Raw genomic sequence first — 21,776 nt, 5'->3', positions numbered from 1 at the left:
TTCTGCGCACCAGGGACCGGACTTGAAAAGCGATGAACAGCAAAGAGAGCGATCCATTCGACAACAAGTAGTCGCACCTGACGCAAACGAGCCAACGCATGGATATGAACAAGCCGAAGAAGAACGAGGTCAGCGCAGAGAAACGCGACTCGAGACGAAAACGAAGCGCGATCGCGATCCAGCGACCCCCAATCGTCCCCAATTCCACGCTAGCATCATAGAAAGAACATCGAAAGCAAAGGAGACGAGTTTAGGAGTTGAGTTAGTGCAGCATTCCTCTATTGTCTTGTTCCTCTCTCCGAGGTCCAAGTGTCTAGTCACTTGTCCTCGTAGGAGTTTAGGAGTCGCAATCTCTCGCGCACATTAGCCCCGAATAGTCAATGTGTCCTCGTAGCCGGTGCTAATCGAATGCCATTTCCTATTATCCCAGGAGCGTTTCCCTCCCAGCCACCTCGAAAAATTCGTCGCCGGAATCTTTTACAAGCACGGCCTCTTCTGCGCAAGTAATCCCTATCTCGTCATCGTCCTGTGCGGCGTCGTGATTCTGACGTGCAGGCAAGTTGTCTAAATGGTTTTTTTTTCGGGGGTGTTAGCGTTTTGGGCATTGAGACGCCTTTTTGTCTCGCTGCACGCGTTCATAGAGGGATGTCCCGCGCGAATACAGTTTCAATACGAAATGAGCTCTAAAACGGCCCATTGGGTGCCGACAAATCTTTTCTTTTTTTCTATGTATTTTGGCTTTTGGGGTGGGAGGAGAACGTGTTTATAGTTACCTTGTTCAGACTTCTGAACGGCTATTGAGTCTTCTCAAGTCTCCTTGAGAGAGGGAGGGGGGGGGGGGGGGGGGACCGTGTTAGGCGTTTTGGGCTGGCTTTTTTTTGGGTGGGAGGAGACTCATCGACGCCTCTGCGTCGCTGCATGCGTTTATAGCTATCCCGCGCTGACGCTGTTTCAATCGGGAATGACTTCCGTGGCGCCTATCGAGTATTGGCCGCCTACGAATGGTCACGACGACGTGCCACCTACCTGGGTACGTCGACCTCGTCTCGATTTTCGTATTTGTTAATTGGAAAGGGGATCTCACTCGTACCAGTTGTCTGGCGGGAGGCCTCTCGTTGCCGTGCAACAGATTGTTGTCGCAACTCGTCTCTCGTCATTGTCGTCGTCGCGCGGGGAAGACTACGGACACTTTGGGGAATCGTTTAACGTGTCGGACGTCCTAAGGAGGCTTTCGTTTGCGACCAGGTCGGCTTTTTCCTCTATCTTGATGATCTCTTTGGCATGATTGTTTTTAAAGGGACGGGCGGAGGGAAGTCGGGTGGAAGGACGTGTGCCTGCAGGGAAAGGCCGTCGAGCAATCGTTGCTGTGCAACGGCGAGACTTCGACGTCGAAAGGAGAATGTCTGCACTTGTCGCCCGATTTGATATGGATGAAAGATCGGCTGAGGTGGCGTAGGACGTTGCTTTGTTCGACGAAACGCGATGAGACTCGTTTTTAGATTCGAACGCGATACCCGTCGCAAAGAGACTATTGAGCAGATATCCAAGAGGGCGAAATGTTCGTTGGAGTCTTTTGCTCGACGTAGGGAGTAGACGGTGTACGTGCAGTTCTTCTGTAATTTTTCCACCGTCTATAGCTCTTCTTCTGGGAGGCCGTTACGGTACGACGGTCGTAGACGGATATCAGATATTTGCCACGACGTTATTTCTCAATGCAACGGCGTCTCGGTGCGCTTCTCTCGCTCGTTGTGTTAAGACGTATGTATCTATTAGGTCTGTACATAGCGCCTACGAGCAATTTCTCGACGCCCTGAAAACACGCCTGGAGACCAATTACACTGTTCTACGTCCTTCGAGTCCAACACTTCACGCTCTTTTTGTCGTAAGATGAAAAACGCTTGTCTACTTTTTTTTTAATATATATATTTAAATTGCGTTGGTTTGCTTTTGTAGGACGGGTCGACTCTACCTGAAATGCTATCTGTCGTCGTAATGTACGTCCTCGTCTTTCTCTACATATCGTTCTCAGTTGGTGCGTGACCGTTTGAACGAGCGAGGTATCTTCGTTAGATAGCTTGGATTTTTTTCTTTCACAGGAAAAATTGAATTGGTCAAGTCGAAGTGGGGCTTGGGCTTGACGGCCGTCATAACGATACTCTGCTCTCTTTCCGTGTCGCTTGGCTTGTGCACCGTCTTGGGAATAATTCCGACGCTCAATGGAGGGTGAGTGGAAATTGCGTGCACTGGTTTTCGCGCCGTGACGTAGTATTTGCCGCACGCAGAGAAATCTTTCCCTTTCTCGTCATTTTTATTGGAGTCGAAAACGTTCTCGTTTTGATCAAAGCCGTGACGTCGACATCGATTTATTTGGACGTGAACGTTCGAGTGGCCGAAGGCAAGCGACTTGGCGCTACAGCAAGATGGTACTCTTACGCGACGTTGCGGGGTTTAGGTCTGTCCAAGGAAGGATTTGCACTGACAAAAAACTTATTATCCGAACTCGCTCTTTTTACTGTGGGATACTTCACCTATCAGCCGGTTATGCAGGTAAGAGACGATCGTACCAATGGTCTGAATCCAAGGTAGGATTCTCCGAATTCACTCTAGGAATTTTGTCTTCTCGCCATAATCGCTTTTCTTTGTGATTTCTTTCTTCAAGCCGTTTTCTTCCCGTCTGTTCTGTCGATCGACATACGACGCCTGGAGGCAAGCTAAACGCGGGTCGTCTACCGTACTCTCTCGAATAACTGTGGGCTAGCTTTCCGACGCTTCCGCTCATGGTAGCCACGAGCACAAGAACGCCGTCGTCGCGCCGCGTTCGCCGACTCCCAATGCCGTTCCGAACGCCTCCTCCTTCTCGAAGAAAAGAACGGGTGGTCGAGTGTTCGCCGCTTTTGAGCAGAACGCTTTTTTGGACAACGCAGCCGGCAGCAGCGTTCAAACGCCGCTCGATAACGGCCAACGTCAATCTAAACGTCTTTACTTCGCCTACTTTATTGCCCAAGCAAAACCAGTTCAAAAAATGTTTATGGTATACATGCATACAGTATATGTACTCTGGAAAATGGGCTGATCTTCGTTTCGCTTTGCAGCTCGGTACTGTCTGTTACTTTGCCTACGCTCTTCTAACGTCGTTCGTTTGGCCGTCTCTGCCGACGGGAAATCATTCGCCAGAGATTGCGACGAACGAGTCCAACGACGCTAACATTCCCGGTACCCTTTTCGACCTGTTATATTCTTACATGCGTTTATGCTCCGATGCAGCTGCTGGCGCCGAGTTAGACGGCGGTCCTTTGAGGGAGGAGGCCGGTTCGATCGACGTTCTGCAGAAAATGTATTTAGACAATTTGCATCTACTAACGCGACATTATTGGCCGCGATTCTTTGCCATTTACAACATGAGCCTGTCTGGACGGTCAGTGCCATCCTTTAGTATTGTGTTTTTTTGTCTATTTTGTTTCAGGTTCATAACCGTTCTTCCGCCCGTCTTTGTTATATCGTCGAGAAAGGAACAAGGGGCCACGCATCTGGAAGACGAGCGTCGGATTTTCTTTCATTTTCTAAATACGATCAGCAAAAGTGACGTCTCCTTACTTCTCCTCTTTCTTCTTCTTCCTCTTGCCCTCCTCTTCTTGGTGGTCGCAATTCTGTATCGGCTGAGATGGCTAGCGACTACTGATAGAACAATCTCGGGTAGACATCGGTTGTTTTTTGAGTCGCTTCCTGTCCGTTTTGAAGGCCACAATCAGGTTAGATTTTTTTTCTGTCGAGTTTCCTCTATGGTGAAGTGGAGATAGGAAATTGAATGCGTTGCCTGCAATACTTCGTGGACAGTGAGCGCTTGCTTCGGAGGCGAGATACGCCTATGGAACAACGCAAACGGCCGGTCGACAGCAATTTTGAAGAGGTACTGCACGCGCGCGTATGGCACCGTATTTATTTGATGGCTCTGCGCGCAGGACGCAAGACTCTGCGACAGAGGAAACGATGTCATCAGACGAAATGCAAGTTATTCACAGAAAACATCAGTCGCAATCGAAACAACAGAATGGAAATGCCTGTAGAGCCTCCGGCCTTCCTTGGTGTCTCGATATATCGGAGTCCTTTGTAGCAGCGGGATACGAAGACGGCAGTGTCGAGGTGAGCTGTAGAATTATCAGAGAGCGTAGCTGGAGCTGGCTTGAGCAGATTTTCAGCGTGCCCTCGGGCTCGTTTCTGTGGACCGTACGGAATACATCGTCTGGAGTAACAGCCTTGGCACTGGCGGAATCGAAAAAACGGTGAAGATAACCCTATATTGACGAGAGTGATGGCACTTACGCGTTTCTTGCGAGAAGGTTGGTCTTGGGTCGAATGGACGGCTCTGTGGACGTTTACGATATACGGACCGATTCAACCCCGCAGTTGGTCTGCTCTCGCTCTTTGCATCATCAACCTGTCAGTTTGGTAAAACGGCTCGAATATCTTGTCGTCACGGGTAGTCTAGACAGAACTCTAACGGTGCGTATGCAGACAGCTCGTTCCTGTAATTATTATTTATTGATTGGCGTTTGGATAGGTTTTCAGGATAGATCATCCGTCTTCGTCGATTTGCCTTCACGGTCACTCGGACGCTGTGACTGCCTTGGACGTGGCCGCGGGAGCCGGCGAACTGTCGACGAGCGTCGTCAGCGGTTCCGAGGACACAACGATTCGAATATGGAATGCGGACACGGGCTCGTGCGTTCGAGAGCTAACGGGTCACAAAGATACGATTTTGAGCGTGACCTGTTCGGGTTGCGTCGTGGCGAGCTCAAGCCAGGACTGTCAAATACGAATATGGGACAGAAGGACGGGAGAGTGCTGTCACAAACTGGAACAGGTAAGAAGAGATCGCACGCACAAAATAGCCTACTCCCCAGTCCAGAAATTACCTGTAGAATCACATCAGTTGGAGCATTCTCCTGCTTCCAAATTCTTGCTTGACGTGCAGTGACAGGGTAGGAGAAGCGTATCGATTCTATTTCTCTCACAGCCTCTAATACGTTTTTGTAACGCCAGGGCTCTTTGAATGTTTACAGCTGCTCGTCCGGGCAGCTTCTAAAAAGAATTTCTTTTCGCGATTCTCGCTATTGTACAGACGTTCGAAACGTGTTGCCTGTCAGCGCCGTTTCTGCTCTGTGTAGTCACGGGAGCGTTCTTTATAGTGCAACTTTTCCTTTGGTGAACAGCATAGCGAAGACTTGATTGATTGAGGAGCCATTTTTTCTTGCTAGTGCAAGACTCACACTTTTTTTGATTAGCTAAATTACACAACCTTTGTTGGTCTGACTTACATGTAGCTAGGCCAAGGACAAAGCTTTTTGAGGGTCGAGGGGGCCTCGGTGCAGTAATTGAAGAGGCTTTCGAGTGGCGTTTTCCCCGATGGCAAACTGATGTGTCGATATCGCGTTTAGTTCGTCTCGGAAAGCTTTTATTTGGGTCCGAGCGATAGAAACGGGACGAAGCGTAGGCAAGAGCCGCAAGACCAACAGGACATCGAACGAACAGCGACGATTTCGACGTTTTGTACGGGACTCTTCTGCGCAAACGCGAAAAAATCGTACAGCCTGATCGTACACGAAGAAAATGCAATCGAAGCGCGGACTAGACTACTGAACACATGCAAAAACAAGCAATTAATTATTAACTATAAAATCCTGTCTGTTCGAGCGGCTTTTTGGCTCGCCGAGCCGACGTCCTAGTCGCCTTCATGTAGAGACCTAAAAAAGAAACGATAAAATCTGTTCAATCTGCCCGTGTACGTACCTTTTTGCAATGCGTTCGCATTGGCATTATCCAGGTCACACCACGTGGAGGTTCGAACGCAGTTAGTGACCCAAAAATTTTGAGAGCGAGACCTTGCTTCAACAGCCTGAACACGACCGGTACGGCCTGGATCGAGAACGGCTCTCCCACACCGTCCCCCCGACCGCGTCGTACCGGGGCCCCAGAGAGGCCGTAGACTTTCGCTTGATAGGAAACGAGCCTACCGTGTCAGGAGAGGACTTACGAAACGATTGCCGAGTCCACCGATTGAGGGCCAGCGTTTATTGTCCTGGGGGTCGGGTCATCTTTCGGGTATAAGTTACTAATCCGAGTGAGGAAATACCACGAGACACTGGGCCCCCACACGTTTCTTTGGCAGTAAGTGGCAAACCTTAGCCAGACGCCCGCTCGGCTTTAGCGCGGAACGCCTGACTTCGCAACTCAAGCCGTCCACGACCCTTTTGACCCCCAGTGCCGATCTTAGCGCCGCAAAGCGACGCCCATCCACTGTGCCTAGCAGTTTCAGTGAGGATCGACAAGAAGACGTTAAACGCTTTGATGACCAACAACCAGCTTTCCCAGCTCACGATCAGCCTCAAGGGTTCAACCCGTTGGCATCCCCCACCCTTTAGCAAGACTGAAGATCGAGCGTGCTCCAGTCGCTTTTATATGGAAGATGACGCAACATCCGCTGGTGACCTCACTGTGATGAATTCGCCAAGGCAACGATACGCTGATTTGCTTTTGAAATTCGCGCTAACTTTTCATGTGCTCTTTGCGTGACCGAATTCTATACTTCGATTTAGGCGCTAAAAAACATGGCGGCTCTTCGTTGTTCGAGCGATTTGCCGACCACGTGTATCGTATTTTCATTTGGATAATGATTTTCACGGCTAGACGCATTTCTCTTCTTTTCGTAGGGTCTCCGCGTCCCGCGCGAGTAAAATTCCCGGCTTCGTATGTCAAATGGCGATGTTACTGTGATTTTCTCCATTTATATGCCTTCGCGAGCAGTCTCGGAACAATTTAGTTGACCGAAAACGTCGTTTCGGATGGTCTACGCGATGAACCGAGCGAGCATCGCGACGATAGAAGTCCTCGGCTCCTAGCTCGCCGCTCGAAACAATATGGCGGACACGAAGGCTGCATGCGGAAGAACGACGGACGTCATTTCACGGATGCTAAAGTATCCGTGGTCATTTAACAAGCCTCGCGAAAGCTCGCGGGAGCTCAATCGAGGTAAACACGAAGGGGGGGCCCTAGTCGTTGTCGGCTCCGAGTCAGTTCCGACTCGGAGGCGCGAGCCCAGCATTGTACAGTACGCTGACTAGCTTTTGTGTAGATGAGTGCATCTTATCTAAACGGCAGAAAATCTACTGACGTTTGACTAATCTCCAGGGGCAACCGATTGGGCATATCTATCGGGGGAAAGGATCGACATCAGGCAAATCAAAGGAGAATGGGCAAATCAAAGGAGAATGGGAGTCTAAATTAAGTTTCTCTGTCATCACATCGAAATCTGTTGTTTGCCACGTCGTCATTACCGCAGTATTATTATTGGGTAAGATAGCTATGACATCCTTCCCGTTGATTTGCCAGACAAGTCCGTCATTCCTCTTACCGGCTGTGAACTGAGATTCTTCGTCATTCTGCATGGGATAGAAGGCTCTATGGTGAAGACTTTGGGTACCGTATATGCAAGTGGGAGCCAGTCACATAAACCTATATATATATATATATATATATATATATGACTACTTAGGGCCTCGATCTGATTGATTGATGAGACATTTTTTGCTAGCGCAAGACTCACTTTTTGATTAGGTAAATAAACGTTTTACACTCGTCACGGTTAGACTGGAAGATAAATGCAAAGTGGTACAGTAGTGCTGCAAATGCTCGCACGAGCCTGGCACGAGATCACGTGCCTGCGCGCGATCGCGCATGCATGCAGTCTCTTCAGCGTAGCACTCGAACGGGCGTCCCAATCGTCTCAGCATGATGCGAGGGGCTGTCAAATGCAGCCATCAATTGCTGGTGTGTAAAAGGTTCAGTAGTCCAGTAGAGGGAGCTACAAGGTTCGGTATATCGAGCTATAGGCGTGGCGCTGTCGCGCCTCATGTTTAGAAGTTTCTCCTTAGCAGAAAAGCTGGCTTTTCGCAATGGAATAAGTGAGATTTGGCGAAAAACGTTCGAACATACGGGGCGAGAACATGTGAACAAAAGAGAGAGAGACCCCGTCCATGGCAACACATTCGAGCGGCGTCGAGACGTCCAAATCAACGAGAACGACAGGAAACGTCCTCAATCGTTTCTCGTCTTTTTTCAGAAACATTCGCCGACCGAATCAGTGCGCTCCGGAAGAAAAGAGCACGAATGACGACGAAGAAAAGGGCCGATATAATCTAAGCCGCGCAACGATCGGAAGATCAATGCCATCATTGCCGATATCTCGCTTTCGATCATCAGCGCAGATGTTAGGCAATTTAGAGGAAGAAGACGAGGAAAACGAAGAGGCGGAAAATCAGTCGCCCTCTCAAACGTTTCCCCCATTCAAAATCGCACGATTGAACCGAAGAGGCGGCAGTCACCTCCTCGACTTGAACGTACCGAAGAAAAAATCGACGACGTTCATAACGTCGTGGTTTTCCGTCGCCGACAATAAAATGTCGTTGAAATTGTTCGGCAGTCGACGTGCGATCGAGAGCGAGCAGGAACGCCAGCAGCGATCGTCGCCGTGGATCATACATCCGTGCAGCGTCTTTCGCATGTACTGGGACATTTTGACGTTGATCATTCTCGCTCTGAATCTCATCCTATTGCCTCTCGTCATCGCTTTCTTCAGCGACCAGAAACTCTCGACGCACTGGATCGTCTTGAATTCGTTGACCGACATCGTTTTTTTGCTAGACGTCGTCGTCAATTTTCGAACGGGATTTCTGACCGACGGCCATTCGCACGAAATCGTCAATCTCGATTCGAAAGCGATTGCGATTCGCTATTTGAAGACGTGGTTCGTTCTCGACGCCGTCGCGTCGTTGCCTATCGATAATATTGTAAATATATTTCTCGATGACGAGAGCTACAGCGATAATGTCTCGCATCTGTTGCGAGCGTCAAAAGCGCTCAAGGTATTGCGTTTGGCTAAGTTGTTGAGTCTTCTGCGATTGCTGCGACTCTCGCGACTCATGCGATTCTTCGACCAATGGGAAGAGGTACGTAAGAGATGCTGTAGAATATGTAGTAGCAGATACAGTCTCCTACAAAGTTCCTATGGCTTTTAATCACTGTATGTTAGGCCGTGCCGGTAGCAATTTCCGTCATGTTACAGCCTCTTTTCTCCGTTTCAGATCTTCAACATAACCAAGGCTGTATTTCGCATTCTAAAACTGATTGGAATGATGCTATTACTGGCTCATTGGAGCGGTTGCCTTCAGTACATGGTGCCCTACTTGCAAGGCTTTCCCGAAGACTCGTGGGTCGCAATTAATCATCTTCAGGTAAGCATGCCCATACCATCTCCTTTTCCCCAACTCTTTGGTTTTCAGAATGCTCCCGTTGGTACGGCGTACACGTGGTCGCTCTTCAAGTCGCTTTCGCACATGCTCTGCATTGGCTACGGACGATTTCCGCCTATGAACGTGTCCGACGCCTGGCTGACAATAATCAGCATGATGATCGGCGCTTCGTTCTACGCTTTATTTATCGGTCACATATCGTCGCACGTGCTCACGGCCAATTCACCGAGTCGACTCTATCAACAGAAGGTACGACACCATTGGCTCTCAACTCTTAGCCCAATAGCAGTGCGTTGTAGCTCAGTCAAGTGGAAGAGTACATGCGTTGTCGGAAGCTGCCCATGCACACGAGAAATCGCATACTCAACTACTTCTCTCACAAGTACCAAGGAAAGTTTTTCAACGAAGACGAAATCATATCGGAACTCTCAGACAGCCTACGAACGGTAACACAAAAGTCCAGAGAAAAAACTATTCTTTTTTTTTATTGCTACACTCTAGGAACTGGCCAGCTACAATTGCAACGGTCTCGTCCAATCGGTTCCCCTATTCCAAGACGCCGATCCGTACTTCGTACAGCTGATCGTCACTCGACTCCGCTTCGAGGTCTTTCTCCCGGACGACGTCATCGTCCAAGTGGGAACGATCGGACACAAAATGTACTTCATACGCGAGGGAATCGTCGACGTGATCGACGAACGCGGCGACGTCTGCACGTCGCTCACCGACGGTTCCTATTTCGGCGAAATATGCCTACTCCGTCGCAGTCGACGCTCGGCGACGATCAAGGCGATCACCGTCTGCGATCTCTACTCGCTTTCGATGGAACACTTCAACGACGTTCTCGACGAGTTTCCCGACATACGATTGGCGATGGAGAAAGTCGCCGCCGAGCGGCTCGTCAAACTGACTAAGAGCATGCGAGAGAAAGCGATGGCGCGCGATCGGGGGAGTGTCAGTTGAAAAACATTTAATTCGACACGCAACTAATTTACACTTAACTTCCCCTTCTCTCTCTAGATCTAGATCTATCGTCCCAATAATTCCTAGTGTTTGATATTGGGTTAGTTTGCCGTAGTTAGGATCTATGAAATGGCTAAGCGCTAAAAGGGAAGAGAGAGTACACGTTGCATAGAGAGAGAGAGAGAGAGAGAGAGAGAGAGAGAGAGAGAGAGAGAGAGAGAGAGAGAGAGAGAGAGAGAGAGAGAGAGAAGTCTGACTTGCTCCCCCCTCCCTCACAAAAGCTGTTCCTCACGTTTTGTGAGCTCGGCTTTTTTTCAATGTCTTGTCTTTTTCAACCATAGGCTTGTCGGGCGCCGCCCTGAAACAGTCCATTGTCCTATATGGCAGAAGTATTAATAATAGTATGTATTGACTCTAATTGTTTTTGCCTCGCGTATGGGGCCGTTTGAAGGTACTCCAAAACGTGCTTGGGTCCGATTTTCAGTTTTTCTTGCAAGTCGGGAAGCAGTGGGTTTCCTTCGGCTCGAAAAACGGACCGAGCGCTGTCGTAGAAGTTGAGCTTTGCTACACAGTCAAATAAGACTTTAGAAATACTAATTAATTGGTTAGTCTTATACCAAGTTCAGGTGGGAAATAGGCCAACTGATTGCATTGCAAATGAAGTTCTTTGAGCTTCGTCAGTTTGCCTATTTCTGGTGGTAGCTCTTCAATGTCGTTATCTCTCAAAACGAGCTAGAAGACCATTAATAAATAATCTTTTTATAGCAGGCGTCAGATTCAAGCTTAATTCACTACCAGCGTTTATGGTACTTTGAATATTCGAATTTATTAAATTATGTCTTGTTCTGTCACTCACTATTTGTAGGTTAGTCAGTTGCGCAAACTCGGGCGACAATTCCGTTATATCGTTGTCGCCGAGATAGAGGGCACGCAGTTGCGCTGAAACAAAAGAAAGGTCGTTGTTGCCCGCCCAATCAAACTAATCGCGCCGCTTGCATATCTGACTCAAAAGAAAGAAATGACTGGGAAGAGACTTGAGATTATTGTACGTGAGATCGAGCACTTCGAGCACGGGAAACGAGCCGAATCCTCGAGGCAGCATCTTCAGACGATTCATACTAAAAACGACTGAATAATCAGGATCCCTTTCGTCTGCCAGTTCACTCACCCCAAGTTCAAGTGCTTCAGTCTCAAGAGTCCACTGATAGTCGAAGGGAGGTCCTGTGAGCGGAATTGTCTGTGTTGCGGCCCTGCAGTCTGGTTGGCCTACCTCGATGTGATTGTCAAACAGATTGAGACTTTCCAGATTCGAGAGATCGATGATATTGGGAGGTAACGCTGTAAAAGTCAAGAGAAGAAGACTTCCCCCTCGCTCACTGAACGAACGTCTTTTCTTCGACTCACAGGGAAGTTTGTTATGCGATAAGGTGAGTCGAGTCAACTTCGAACATTGGACTAGCGGAAAAGGGAGTTGAGGAGGCTGGGGGTTCGTTTAGAGATTCGCTCTCACATATTTCCGGTATTTCTAGAAGGTCTTCGAGTCCGCGACTGTCCAAGTCTAGTTCAAAGTGCTGTCGTTTCTTCGTATCGGCGATCACTTTCTTGATTGACTTCGCCATCGCGGAAAAAACGAAGAAATAGCGTTGCGCGTCCGGGACGTTTGGAATCCCGGCTAAATGTCAACAAGTAGACGAAAATCGCTCGAAACTGAATGAGCTATCGCAGCCTTGCAGCGGCAATCAAAGCAAAGCAAGCAAATGCAGTGTCTGCTCTTCTTGACGAGCGAGCGGATCCCAACGTTTGCATGGTAAAGAAATAATTTCGAGAACGGTTTACCTGAGTCAAGCAGACAGGCCTAGGATCGTCGTACAAGAGCGCCTGCTCTTATTTGGGCTGTAAATCGCTACCAAATCGACATCGTGCGACTCCTATTGAAGCACGGAGCTAACGTAGACGAAGAAGATGCAGTAGGAATTACGATTAGAGGCGGAGTGTTGTTTATATAGGAAATGGGAGTTGTTTACAGGCGGGTGACACTGCACTTCACTGTTGCACGAAACTCGGAAAGAGACCGCAGCAGCAGATGGAATTGATGACGATTTTGCTCCAGAATGGGTCGTCTCTTGCCCACTACAACAAGGTTATTGAATATTTGAGATAGGCAACATATTGATAAGGCAAGCCTCGTGATATTTATTTTATATCTAGGCTGGGTTCACTGCTTTTCACTTGGCTGTCAGCAATTGTTCGGAAGAGACCACGAGAACTCTTGCACTGTGTGATGGAGCTATCAACGTTAATTTGCCCTCTCTAGTACATGTTGCGTAAACGCGTCGTCTTCGTTTTGAACGAATTTTTCTCTCTATTGTAGTGCGATGAAGAGAATGTTCTGCACATTGCCGTAAGAAAAGGCAGTCTTTCTCTTGTCCGTCTATTTCTAAAATTGGGAGCCGATGTGAATGCTCAAAGCTTGGTATTGCACCTCCTTGTTTGTATTATTGTTTGGTTGCTATGCTTGCATTTGCGGCAGTGTGGAGAAAGTCCTCTGCATCTTGCTGCCTTTTTTAATCGCATTTCCGTGGCTCAACTACTGCTCAGACACGGAGGCTGCGTTCACTCACTTACCAAAGTACTAGTGTAGCATAATCTACAAGAGCAGTTTCCTTCTACCTTGGTCCTCCTTCTCAGGGCGGACGTTCTCCTTTGCATTGGGCGGCAAGAAATGATCACACTAGAATGGTTAGAGTACTGGTGGAACACGGGGCTCAAACGAGGCAAAAGGATACGGTGAGAAGATGACATACGTTACCGTTCAAAAGTTTTAAGTGACCCCACCCCGCTCACCCATCCCAAAAAATACGCACGTGGCTCGCCAGCACTAGAGTATGACAATGCATGCCAATTTTGAACGGTACTGTAGTCTATCCACTTCAACAATAAGATATGTGTCTAAGATGGGATATACGCCTTCTTCTATGGCATTCGAGCGGCGAGGAGAAAATTCAAAGTCAATAGCATTAATGGAAAAATTAGAAAAGGGTACCAAGTGCGAGTTTGCTCACAGTCTCTAATTTTCACAAGAACTTTAGAGAAACCGTGGACTTTGACTTGTTTATGTCGAATCTCCATTTGCACGGCAATAGGCGTGGACTGCATGTCAAAAGCGCGAGACATCCTGAAGGGAAGACTTCCTCCGCCTCTCATATCATATCTTTGCCAGTACGAAGTATAGAGCATACGATCTCGCCACAGAGAGAGATTGACGTAGGTATTTCTTTATTTTTATTTATCTTTCATGTGAGCATGTCTTTACAAAACCCAATTTGTAGTATTACTAAGTATAATTGTCTGGTACGGCTACAAGGGCAAGGACGTTGGCTCCGATCTCAGTCCATAGCGAGCAAACAACAGCAACTGCACACCACCGAGAATTGTGCCCAGAGCATTAGGAATCTTTAGGCAAACATCCTTATATAAGAGATGAGTACGTGAGTATAGTAGTTACCTGTACAAATGGATCACCGACAAGCGTTCCATATAGAAACCAGCAGCCGCCCATCGCCGTTGTGGCAAGCGATAGAAGAAACGACATGGACTTCGTCGACTTGGTTCGTATGACGAGAGCCTAGGGGCGGGGTAATTAATCGAAAAAAATCATTTCACTTCAGAGTTGTCGCTATTGGGAACAGACCACAGTCGAGAGAGGCGATGCAAACATGAGAACGCACATGACATTGCATGTGAATCCCATTTGAAAAATTGCCGATTCCCGCGACACGGAGTTGACATATCTGGCGTAGGTGAGAAGAGAACAGCCGACAAAACCGGCCATTAGAATGCGATTTCTCGCAAATGACTATGGTAGGTAAAAATTTTAATTATTATTATTTATATTCGGCGAGACTCACTCTATTTGCCGTGTAAATGAAGTAGACGGCAATGTAGACGAGCTGAAGTAAAAGTCCGAAGGTATTGATTAAAATGAGAGTACGGTCCTCTTTCAGTGTCCCATACGATATCCAAAGGGCCGCGCTGGAGAATGCAATCGATCTCTCTTCTCCATACCGAATTTTCTTATCTCACTTTATGGCCGTGGCGAGAAAAGGGAGTATAGGGACGTCGCCTGTGCTCTTGTTCGCTCGAAACTGCTGGCACGTTGAGCTGAACGCAACGAATTCGAGTCGGAACAACGCGGACGGGTTTTTCAACGTACAATCCTGAACAGTAGAATCCGAACGTTATCAAAATGCAAAGCCAAGAGACGAAATTGAGGAAATCCATCGTCGATTATACGGGGAAACTAGATCGCTATTAGCACGTGATCACCAGAACACAAAGAGAGTGCCAGTTCCGTGTCTGTACATCTTTTCACGAAGAGCTATGACATTGTTCTTCTGGTCTTTGGCTGCTCTTCTCGCGTTTGAACTCGCAGCAGCTCAGCCGCTATTCAGGTGAAAGTGAGAGTTACAGACATGAACGACTTGAAAAATGTTTGTCTGCCCTAAAGATGGGAAAGAGTCATCGGTTCGTGCTCCCACATTTGCGGAGAGAGTGGTACGTAGCCTCTCGTCTCGTCTCCCCTCTTTGACAACGCGTCTTCTCAGGCGAAAGACTGTCGCTCAGGCGCTGCCGTGGTCCAAGCAACACGGTCGAGGAGATTATCTGTGATTCGTTCACAAAACCGCCTTACCAACCTCCAGAGCCTTGCAACAGATTCTCATGCTATAGTTGGAGAACAATCATTGGTTCGTGCACCCACACTTGCGAACCGAACGGTAGCCTTGTACTCTCCTCTCCCACGTTTACAACGCGTGTCTTCTCAGGCGTCAAACCGTCCCTTGTTATCTGCTTTACTCCGTGGGGTACTGTCGACGAGCGCAACTGCAATCGAAGTACCAAGCCTTCTACTCCATTTCCGGAGCCTTGCAACAGAATCCCGTGCCCAGGTGACTTCGCACTTCCTTGATTCTCTCCAATGACCTTTTTTCTCCATGCAGAGCCGCCACAGATTGAGGTTCCGCCGTCGTTTGTACAGAATCCACCCATTCGCGGCGGCGACATCACTATTGAAGCTGGCCAAAATGTCCAAATCTACGCTGGCAATTCGCTATGGATTGAAACGAATTTCGCCAAGCCGGGATTCCCGCCACCGACGTTCTTGTGGTCGCTTCCCGGAAACGGAACGCTGAATTCCAGCGAGACGTCGGGTCGATTGCAAATTCACAACGGAACCCTGGTGATTACAAACATTACATTGAACGATGAGGGCGACTACGAAGTTACGGCTTCGAACGTCGAAGGCGCAGACAAGATCGCGTCGTCCGTCACCGTTCTAAGTAGGACGCCGTGGGGGGCTTCTGTTTATTTTTGCTAAGCTTCCTTTCTGCATTGCAGGCTACAGGTGTGCGTCTAATTTGTTCTTCAATTGTTCGCTTGTATATGGTCTGTCTTCCCTAGGTGGAATATTACCTGGATCGGTTGTCCAGCGACGTGTGAACCAGGTAGACGATTACATTGAATGAAAGGTTATCTATCGTTCACGTGGGGCAACCTTTTATTTATCTAGGGAGGCAAAGCGATTCTATTTTTTGCATTAACGTCAAGAGCGGAGGAGCTGTAGTCAACGACAGCTATTGCCAGCATCTCGATAAGCCGTCGCCGAAGCTATGCTATTCCTGTGGAGGCATGCTGCTTCGATCTTCCTTATAATTTTCTAATTCTGGTCTTTCTTCAAACAGTTCTTCCGAAATTTTTTGTTCCCCCTTCGTTCACGACAATTGACATTGGTCAGAAAGTCGTCATCAAGGAAGGCGACCGTCTCTTCATACGCGCTCACCTATTGCAAGGCACTCCTGATCCGATCGTTTCGTGGACCCTGCCGGATGGATCAATCCTAAAAAAGCGACGCGATCACATTTTCGTTAAAAGAAACGGCACACTCGAGGTGAAACGCATTCAGTCCGATGACAAGGGCCGATACACGGCAACGGCGACTAACAGAGTCGGTAACGTTACGGCAGTTTCGCTAGTTACTGTCGTACCGTGACAGTGTCCGCCGGATTGAGTGACTCGTCACACGCGAGCTGTTGCATGTATAAACATAGGCAGATCTAGGGACTCGACCCCAATTCCTAGGACAACGCATATCGACGTTAGCGACAGAGTTCTCATGCTGGTAGGCAATGATAGATAATATACATAGACATGTACATGTATATCTGTGGTGCAAGAAAATGAATTTATCAAATCCATTGCTAAAATGCATTCACTGGTGATATTAATTAACTGGGGGGGAGGGCCTGGCCACGCCATCTTTGAAGGTGCTATGACTTTGTTCTGGTCTTTAGCTGCTCTACTTGCTTTCGGACTCGTTGGGCACACAACAGCTCAATTCAGGTGAAGGCGAGAGTTAGAGACAAAGACGACGAATTTGAAAACATTGTTCCTTTGTCTGCCCTAAAGATGGAGCAGAATCGTTGGTGCGTGCACCGCCACTTGCGGACCGACCGGTAGCCTTAGCTCCTCTCCTCTCCCATGTTGACAACGCGCATCTTCTCAGGCGTCAAACCGTCCCTTATTATCTGCTTCGGTCCAAGCGGGACTGTCGACGAGGTCAACTGTGATCGAAATACGAAGAAGCCGCCTTACCAAGGTCCGGAGCCTTGCAACAGAATCACGTGCCCAGGTGACTTCGCACTTCCTTGATTCTCTCCAAGGACCTGTTTTCTCCAGAGGGGCCCGTGATCGCAGTTCCACAGCCGCTCGTACAGAATCCACCCATTCGCGGCGGCAATAACGCTATTGGAGCTGGCCAAAATGTGCAAATCCACGCCGACAATTCCTTATGGATCGATCTGAATATGGCCAAGCCGGGAATCCCACCGGCGACGTTTTCGTGGTCGCTTCCCGGCGGCGAAACGGTGAATACCGGCGAGATGTCGGGTCAATTTCAAGTGCACGAGAACGGAACCCTGGTGATTACGAACATTGGATTGAACAATGAGGGCGACTACGAAGTTACGGCTTGGAACAGCGCCGGCTCAGACAGCATCACGTCGTCTGTCACCGTTCTAAGTAGGACATAATAATTGGCGGTGTTCCTTATAAAGGTTTAATTCTTTCCTTTCTTCAAAAAGTCGGTCCCAAGTTTTTTGATCCTCCTCGTTTGGCAACAATTGACATTGGTCAAAAAGTCACTATCATCGAAGGCAACCGACTCGTCATACGCGCTCGCGTAGTACAAGGCGCTCCTGATCCGGTTGTTTCATGGACCCTGCCGGATGGATCGACCCTAAAAGAGCGACGCGGCCGCTTTTCCGTTAGGAAAAGCGGCGCGCTTGTGGTGAAGCACATTAAGTTGGCCGACCGGGGCCGATACACGGCAACGGCAACTAACAGCGTCGGTGAGGTTACGGCAGTTTCGCGAGTTACTGTCATACGGAAGTGACCCGGCACCCATACACACGCGTATGTAGAAGGCAGATGATACATGAAGCCCGACTCCTTTCCCAGTTCCTAGTATCGATGTTGGCGACAGAGATATCATGCTATATATAATATGTAGAAGGCAATCGAATTGAATACTGTAGAAATGAACAGCCAGTCTGTCACACTCTTGTAGCCAGACCCTTTCTCAAGTTAGTATATTATCGGTAAACATAAATGAAGGGGTGGGTTAGACAGAACGGGTAAGGGCAGACTATTACGACCAACGAAAATGTAAAAGAGGGAAGGGGTATGTGTGAGACGAAGTTAGATGCAGTTAGTGAAGGTCACTGCCAAAGCACCAAGGGTCTGGCTACGCGAGACTAAGTCTGTCACTGGATCCGTTTTCACGGACGAACGCACTTCCGTGGTGCAAGATGGATGAAATCAGCGAATCCCGTTCACCGATTGGAGATCAAGCTAATGCAATAAGGGCCCCTTTCACAAAGAGACTTAAAGACTGAAAGAGCTATGACTTTGTTCTGGTCTTTGGTTGCTCTTCTCGCTTTCGGACTCGTCGGGCACGCAACAGCTCAATCACCAGCTGAATTCAGGTGAAAGCGAGAGTTAGAGACAAACGACGAGAGTTGAAAACAATGTTCCTTTGTGTGCCCTAAAGATGGAGAAGAGTCGTTGGTTCGTGCACCTACACTTGCGGACCGATGGGTAGCCTTCTACTCTCCTCTCCTTTCCCACGTTAACAACGCGCATCTTCTCAGGCGTCAAACCGTCCCTTATTATCTGCTTTGGCCCAAGCGGAACCGTCGACGAGGTCAACTGTGATCGAAATACGAAGCCGCCTTACCAAGCTCCGGAGCCTTGCAACAGATTCCCATGCACAGGTGATTTCCCACGGATGCACTTCCTTGATTCTCTCCAAGGACCTTTTTTATCCAGAGGGGCCCATGATCGCGGGTCCACAGCCGCTCGTACAGAATCCACCCATTCCCGGCGGCAATAACGCTATTGTAGCTGGCCAAAATGTGCAAATCCACGCCAACAATTCCCTATGGATCGATGTGAATATGGCCAAGCCGGGAATTCCAACGGCGATGTTTTCGTGGTCGCTTCCCGGCGGCGAAACGGTGAATGCCGGCGAGACGTCGGGTCGATTACAAGTGCACAACAACGGAACTCTTGTGATTACAAACATCGGATTGGGCGATGAGGGCGACTACGAAGTTACGGCTTCGAACAGCGACGGCTCCGACAGCATCACGTCGACTGTCATCGTTCTAAGTAGGACGCCGTGGGGGGACCGGGGGTTTCTGTTTATTTTTTGCTAAACTTCCTTTTTGCATTGCAGGCTACAGGTGTGCGTCTAATTTGTTCTTCAATTGTTCTCTTGTATACGGCCTGTCTTCCCTGTAGGTGGAATACTGTCTGGAGCGATTGTTCAGCGACGTGCGGACCACCAGGTAGACGATTTCATTCTATGAATGGTCATCCATCGTTCACGTGGGGCGACATTTAATTATCTAGGAACGCAAAGCGCTTCGATTTTTTGCATTAACGTCAAGAGCGGAGGAACTGTAGTCGACGACAGCAATTGCCAGCATCTCAATAGGCCTGAGCTGCCGTCACCGCGACCGTGCGTGCCGGACAATTCTCCCTGTCCCGGTTAGAGCTGTCTTTATTTCTCTTCGCCGATTTCCTTTGCATTGTCTTAGTTTAGAGCCGCCCATGATCTTCAAAGCCGATCCCTTGGTGCAACAATATCAAGGTTTCACCATCGACGCCGGTCAAAACGTGAGCATCCATCAGGGTCAATCGCTGAGAGTCAATGCGAGGATCGTCGGCGGCGTGCCGGATCCGTCGATCAAGTGGACGCTTCCCGACGGCTCGAAGCTTGGCCCCGGGGAGACGTCAAACGGCGTCAGAGTCACGCCGAACGGCGCTCTTCTCATCAACGACGTTCGACGCAGCGACGACGGCACGTATACGGTGACGGCGACGAATTCGCAAGGAACGGACACCGCGTCGACGACGCTCAAAGTTCTTCGTGAGTGAATCGCTTTGTTGTCGAACGAGATCCGTGATGTGATTTTCTTCTTTTCTAGTATTCAAGTAAGCTCTGTGGAATTGAAGTTGGCAGTTTTGAAAGCAATTGGTGTTTAGTTGGGAGATAATCAGAGGATCGTGCACCCACACTTGCGGACCGATGGGTAGCCTTGTACTCTCCTCTCCTTTCCCACGTTAACAACGCGCGTCTTCTCAGGCTTCAGCCCGTCTCTCATTATCTGCGTTGGTCCAAACAGCAGTACCGTCGACGAGGTCAACTGTGATCCAAATACGAAGCCGCCTTACCAAGCTCCGGAGAGATTCCCATGCGAAGGTGACTTCTCCCGATGCACTTCCTTGATTCTCTCCGAGGAACGTTAATTCTTTTCTCTCTTCAAAAAGCCTTCAGTCCCAAGTTCGTCGATCCTCCCCCTTTCGCGACATTTGACATTGGTCAGAAAGTCGCTATCATCGAAGGCAGCCGTCTCGTCATACGCGCTCGCGTAAACGGCACTCCTGATCCGGTTGTTTCATGGACCCTGCCAGATGGATCGACCCCAAAAGAGCGAGGCAACCGGTTTTCGGTTAGGAAAGGCGGCACGCTTGTAGTGAAGCGCATTCAGTTGGCCGACCGGGGTCGATACAGAGCAACGGCGACTAACAGCGTCGGCGAGGTTACGGCAGTTTCGCGAGTGATTGTCATACCGAAGTGACCTCGGGCCGCGTGCTGTTGCATGTATCACTGCATGTGGAAGGCAGATGATAGAGACTCGACCCCTTTACCCATCATAGTCAACTCATAGATCATATGCAATCGATTCCACGTCCTAAGGCGCTGTTTGCATTGATACATCCGCGGGGGAGCGACGGCGTGATGACACCAAATGAAGTACCGTAGGACAGGAATCTAATTTAATAGAAACGCTTACTAGCAGACGAATCTTGCAGCGGACCGGCGATCGGACCGATACGTGAGGCTTTTTGAGCATGCGCAATCCTGTTTCCACAACAAAACCACTTTCTCTTGCGAGATCGTCTTCGCAAACATGAGAACGCACATACATTGCGCGTGAATCCCATTTGAAAAATTTCTGATTCCCGCGACACGGAGTTGACATATGTGGCGTAGGTGAGAAGAGAACAGCCGACAAAACCGGCCATTAGAATGCGATTTCTTGCAACCGACTAGGTAAAATTGTACAAATATTTTAATTACTAGAGAATGATGGCCCGGTGTTCACCGTGTTGCCATCATGCAGAGCCTCCCACCGCTTACCGTACGAGAGTGCCTACCATAGTGTGACGTCATAATTTTTTATGTTGTCACATTTTCACGTGGTCCTTACAGCCGTTAGCTACTACAGCTCACTCCTACCTACATACTGTAAATACTTGCATGATTGCAATGTTTTCCTAATTAGGCGCTTTTCTGACGTAGTGTATTTGATAATGTGCTCTGTATTCTGTATTTGAGGAGGACCTATGCATGTGTACGGAATGTGTAAACTTGTGTACGGGTCATATTTCCTGTTACCCGTACACACGTACATAACCCACGCACATACGGCATGAGTGGATACTTTTGATTGTGACGTCAGAGCGTGACAATCAAAACTGTCGTTTCGGCTTCTCAGGGCATTTATAACACGGAAAATAGCACAGATCAATTGGAAATAAGGGTTTCTAAGCATTTTTTCCGTTTATGAAAGAAAAAACGCTTTATTCGCGTCGTAAATCGCCTTTTTTGGGGCACCGTTTTGGGCCCTTTGTCGCGCATGCGCTGTACGAAAAAACGGGTTTTTAAGTTACGTCATAATACCGAGCGTGACGAAACAGACATACAGACGGCCCATACAGACAGACAGACAGACACTTCCGGCCCTAAGATCACGTTTGAGAGAGCCTCCCTCCTTCGTTATAGGGGCTCCACCCGTACAACTGCGGTGGTCGGCTCCATTATTATTATTTGTACTCGGCGAGACTCACTCTATTTGCCGTGTAAATGAAGTAGACGGCAATGTA

At 48.7% G+C, this 21,776-nt stretch overlaps 8 protein-coding genes and 1 long non-coding RNA gene across 15 annotated transcripts; 7 read left to right on the top strand and 2 right to left on the bottom strand.

Annotated features, from left to right (window-relative positions):
• The first annotated feature begins 3 nt into the window (after positions 1-3).
• On the top strand, positions 4-5,297 carry LOC136192355 (sterol regulatory element-binding protein cleavage-activating protein-like). 3 transcript variants are annotated; one of them, XM_065980901.1, is made up of 25 exons: positions 4-128; positions 431-555; positions 931-1,030; positions 1,094-1,245; positions 1,298-1,447; positions 1,500-1,582; positions 1,638-1,728; positions 1,774-1,882; positions 1,954-2,032; positions 2,097-2,223; positions 2,283-2,395; positions 2,453-2,547; positions 2,608-2,706; positions 2,759-3,031; positions 3,093-3,213; positions 3,265-3,415; positions 3,464-3,749; positions 3,798-3,907; positions 3,960-4,004; positions 4,065-4,140; positions 4,189-4,280; positions 4,338-4,500; positions 4,559-4,861; positions 4,920-4,979; positions 5,041-5,297. In XM_065980901.1, the coding sequence occupies exons 1-25, from the start codon at positions 99-101 to the stop codon at positions 5,224-5,226; spliced, it is 3,219 nt and encodes a 1,072-aa protein (XP_065836973.1). In that variant the 5' UTR covers positions 4-98; the 3' UTR covers positions 5,227-5,297. The 3 variants fall into 3 exon arrangements, with proteins under 3 accessions (XP_065836973.1, XP_065836972.1, XP_065836971.1); XM_065980900.1 differs by having other exon boundaries at positions 1,786-1,882; positions 3,960-4,140; XM_065980899.1 differs by having other exon boundaries at positions 3,960-4,140.
• A 2,453-nt stretch (positions 5,298-7,750) lies between these two features.
• LOC136191956 (potassium/sodium hyperpolarization-activated cyclic nucleotide-gated channel 3-like) lies at positions 7,751-10,674 on the top strand. Of its 4 annotated transcripts, none has more exons than XM_065980385.1 (6): positions 7,751-7,865; positions 7,932-9,002; positions 9,138-9,287; positions 9,336-9,554; positions 9,605-9,751; positions 9,807-10,673. In XM_065980385.1, the coding sequence occupies exons 2-6, from the start codon at positions 8,031-8,033 to the stop codon at positions 10,266-10,268; spliced, it is 1,950 nt and encodes a 649-aa protein (XP_065836457.1). In that variant the 5' UTR covers positions 7,751-7,865; positions 7,932-8,030; the 3' UTR covers positions 10,269-10,673. The 4 variants fall into 4 exon arrangements, with proteins under 4 accessions (XP_065836457.1, XP_065836458.1, XP_065836455.1 ...); XM_065980386.1 differs by having other exon boundaries at positions 9,595-9,751; XM_065980383.1 differs by having other exon boundaries at positions 9,138-9,554; positions 9,807-10,674.
• Positions 10,261-11,917, bottom strand: LOC136191959 (ras suppressor protein 1-like). 2 transcript variants are annotated; one of them, XM_065980390.1, is made up of 10 exons: positions 11,779-11,917; positions 11,673-11,723; positions 11,539-11,606; positions 11,437-11,489; positions 11,274-11,386; positions 11,125-11,207; positions 10,886-11,000; positions 10,697-10,832; positions 10,517-10,644; positions 10,261-10,461 (listed from the first exon to the last, which is right to left on the bottom strand). In XM_065980390.1, exons 1-9 carry the CDS (start codon positions 11,885-11,887, stop codon positions 10,557-10,559), a joined length of 816 nt encoding a protein of 271 aa, XP_065836462.1. In that variant the 5' UTR covers positions 11,888-11,917; the 3' UTR covers positions 10,261-10,461; positions 10,517-10,556. The 2 variants fall into 2 exon arrangements, with proteins under 2 accessions (XP_065836462.1, XP_065836461.1); XM_065980389.1 differs by having other exon boundaries at positions 10,261-10,408; positions 10,561-10,644.
• A 20-nt stretch (positions 11,918-11,937) lies between these two features.
• LOC136191958 (ankyrin repeat domain-containing protein 6-like) lies at positions 11,938-13,620 on the top strand. Its single transcript, XM_065980388.1, has 9 exons — positions 11,938-12,075; positions 12,128-12,235; positions 12,295-12,408; positions 12,477-12,581; positions 12,640-12,741; positions 12,799-12,897; positions 12,957-13,055; positions 13,223-13,307; positions 13,358-13,620. Exons 1-9 carry the CDS (start codon positions 11,980-11,982, stop codon positions 13,498-13,500), a joined length of 951 nt encoding a protein of 316 aa, XP_065836460.1. The 5' UTR covers positions 11,938-11,979; the 3' UTR covers positions 13,501-13,620.
• On the bottom strand, positions 13,536-14,569 carry LOC136191960 (sugar transporter SWEET1-like). Its single transcript, XM_065980391.1, has 6 exons — positions 14,482-14,569; positions 14,352-14,429; positions 14,177-14,300; positions 13,960-14,124; positions 13,774-13,893; positions 13,536-13,721 (listed from the first exon to the last, which is right to left on the bottom strand). The coding sequence occupies exons 1-6, from the start codon at positions 14,547-14,549 to the stop codon at positions 13,626-13,628; spliced, it is 651 nt and encodes a 216-aa protein (XP_065836463.1). The 5' UTR covers positions 14,550-14,569; the 3' UTR covers positions 13,536-13,625.
• Positions 14,570-14,589: 20 nt separating this feature from the next.
• LOC136192192 (immunoglobulin superfamily member 10-like) lies at positions 14,590-16,314 on the top strand. The gene is made up of 9 exons (XM_065980713.1): positions 14,590-14,719; positions 14,776-14,822; positions 14,873-15,043; positions 15,092-15,214; positions 15,266-15,604; positions 15,663-15,669; positions 15,726-15,769; positions 15,835-15,951; positions 16,007-16,314. The coding sequence occupies exons 1-9, from the start codon at positions 14,649-14,651 to the stop codon at positions 16,312-16,314; spliced, it is 1,227 nt and encodes a 408-aa protein (XP_065836785.1). The 5' UTR covers positions 14,590-14,648.
• LOC136191957 (immunoglobulin superfamily member 10-like) lies at positions 15,724-17,864 on the top strand. Its single transcript, XM_065980387.1, has 7 exons — positions 15,724-15,769; positions 15,835-15,951; positions 16,007-16,664; positions 16,731-16,777; positions 16,828-16,953; positions 17,001-17,342; positions 17,405-17,864. Exons 3-7 carry the CDS (start codon positions 16,528-16,530, stop codon positions 17,713-17,715), a joined length of 963 nt encoding a protein of 320 aa, XP_065836459.1. The 5' UTR covers positions 15,724-15,769; positions 15,835-15,951; positions 16,007-16,527; the 3' UTR covers positions 17,716-17,864.
• A 794-nt stretch (positions 17,865-18,658) lies between these two features.
• Positions 18,659-19,763, top strand: LOC136192191 (immunoglobulin superfamily member 10-like). Its single transcript, XM_065980712.1, has 5 exons — positions 18,659-18,992; positions 19,060-19,066; positions 19,125-19,171; positions 19,236-19,373; positions 19,429-19,763. Exons 1-5 carry the CDS (start codon positions 18,659-18,661, stop codon positions 19,761-19,763), a joined length of 861 nt encoding a protein of 286 aa, XP_065836784.1.
• Positions 19,764-19,848: 85 nt separating this feature from the next.
• On the top strand, positions 19,849-20,939 carry LOC136191961 (uncharacterized). Its single transcript, XR_010671056.1, has 3 exons — positions 19,849-19,918; positions 19,972-20,088; positions 20,157-20,939. It is a non-coding gene; the product is annotated as an uncharacterized lncRNA (long non-coding RNA).
• Positions 20,940-21,776: the final 837 nt, after the last annotated feature.

Source organism: Oscarella lobularis, chromosome 10 (genome assembly GCF_947507565.1).
Source record: "Oscarella lobularis chromosome 10, ooOscLobu1.1, whole genome shotgun sequence".
NCBI classification, from domain to species: Eukaryota; Metazoa; Porifera; class Homoscleromorpha; order Homosclerophorida; family Oscarellidae; genus Oscarella; species Oscarella lobularis.
The sequence above is the reverse complement of the archived record's forward strand: the minus strand, read 5'-3'. Positions and strand labels throughout refer to the sequence as shown.

Bases quoted from the DNA above. Each gene is read 5' to 3' on its own strand.
- LOC136192355 (XM_065980899.1), top strand. From the start codon at position 99: ATGGATATGAACAAGCCGAAGAAGAACGAG. The intron at 3,032-3,092 runs GTATACATGCAT...TTCGCTTTGCAG, and splicing joins CAGTTCAAAAAATGTTTATG to CTCGGTACTGTCTGTTACTT. The intron at 4,281-4,337 runs GTGAAGATAACC...TCTTGCGAGAAG, and splicing joins CTGGCGGAATCGAAAAAACG to GTTGGTCTTGGGTCGAATGG.
- LOC136191959 (XM_065980389.1), bottom strand. From the start codon at position 11,887: ATGGCGAAGTCAATCAAGAAAGTGATCGCCGATACGAAGAAACGACAG. The intron at 11,607-11,672 runs GTGAGTCGAAGA...TGACTTTTACAG, and splicing joins ATCGCATAACAAACTTCCCT to CGTTACCTCCCAATATCATC. The intron at 10,833-10,885 runs GTATAAGACTAA...TTGACTGTGTAG, and splicing joins CTATTTCCCACCTGAACTTG to CAAAGCTCAACTTCTACGAC.
- LOC136191957 (XM_065980387.1), top strand. From the start codon at position 16,528: ATGCATTCACTGGTGATATTAATTAACTGGGGGGGAGGGCCTGGCCAC. The intron at 16,778-16,827 runs GTAGCCTTAGCT...GCATCTTCTCAG, and splicing joins CGCCACTTGCGGACCGACCG to GCGTCAAACCGTCCCTTATT. The intron at 17,343-17,404 runs GTAGGACATAAT...TTCTTCAAAAAG, and splicing joins GTCGTCTGTCACCGTTCTAA to TCGGTCCCAAGTTTTTTGAT.
- LOC136192191 (XM_065980712.1), top strand. From the start codon at position 18,659: ATGATCGCGGGTCCACAGCCGCTCGTACAGAATCCACCCATTCCCGGC. The intron at 19,172-19,235 runs GTAGACGATTTC...TTAATTATCTAG, and splicing joins AGCGACGTGCGGACCACCAG to GAACGCAAAGCGCTTCGATT. The intron at 19,374-19,428 runs GTTAGAGCTGTC...GTCTTAGTTTAG, and splicing joins GGACAATTCTCCCTGTCCCG to AGCCGCCCATGATCTTCAAA.
- LOC136191956 (XM_065980383.1), top strand. From the start codon at position 8,031: ATGGCAACACATTCGAGCGGCGTCGAGACGTCCAAATCAACGAGAACG. The intron at 9,003-9,137 runs GTACGTAAGAGA...TCTCCGTTTCAG, and splicing joins TCTTCGACCAATGGGAAGAG to ATCTTCAACATAACCAAGGC. The intron at 9,555-9,604 runs GTACGACACCAT...AGTGCGTTGTAG, and splicing joins GTCGACTCTATCAACAGAAG to CTCAGTCAAGTGGAAGAGTA.
- LOC136192192 (XM_065980713.1), top strand. From the start codon at position 14,649: ATGACATTGTTCTTCTGGTCTTTGGCTGCTCTTCTCGCGTTTGAACTC. The intron at 15,044-15,091 runs GTAGCCTTGTAC...GTGTCTTCTCAG, and splicing joins CCACACTTGCGAACCGAACG to GCGTCAAACCGTCCCTTGTT. The intron at 15,952-16,006 runs GCATGCTGCTTC...TTCTTCAAACAG, and splicing joins GCTATGCTATTCCTGTGGAG to TTCTTCCGAAATTTTTTGTT.
- LOC136191960 (XM_065980391.1), bottom strand. From the start codon at position 14,549: ATGGATTTCCTCAATTTCGTCTCTTGGCTTTGCATTTTGATAACGTTC. The intron at 14,301-14,351 runs GTGAGATAAGAA...TGCATTCTCCAG, and splicing joins TTTCTCGCCACGGCCATAAA to CGCGGCCCTTTGGATATCGT. The intron at 13,894-13,959 runs GTCTGTTCCCAA...CCCCGCCCCTAG, and splicing joins CATCGCCTCTCTCGACTGTG to GCTCTCGTCATACGAACCAA.
- LOC136191958 (XM_065980388.1), top strand. From the start codon at position 11,980: ATGAGCTATCGCAGCCTTGCAGCGGCAATCAAAGCAAAGCAAGCAAAT. The intron at 12,582-12,639 runs GTACATGTTGCG...TCTCTATTGTAG, and splicing joins ACGTTAATTTGCCCTCTCTA to TGCGATGAAGAGAATGTTCT. The intron at 13,056-13,222 runs GTGAGAAGATGA...TATGTGTCTAAG, and splicing joins AAACGAGGCAAAAGGATACG to ATGGGATATACGCCTTCTTC.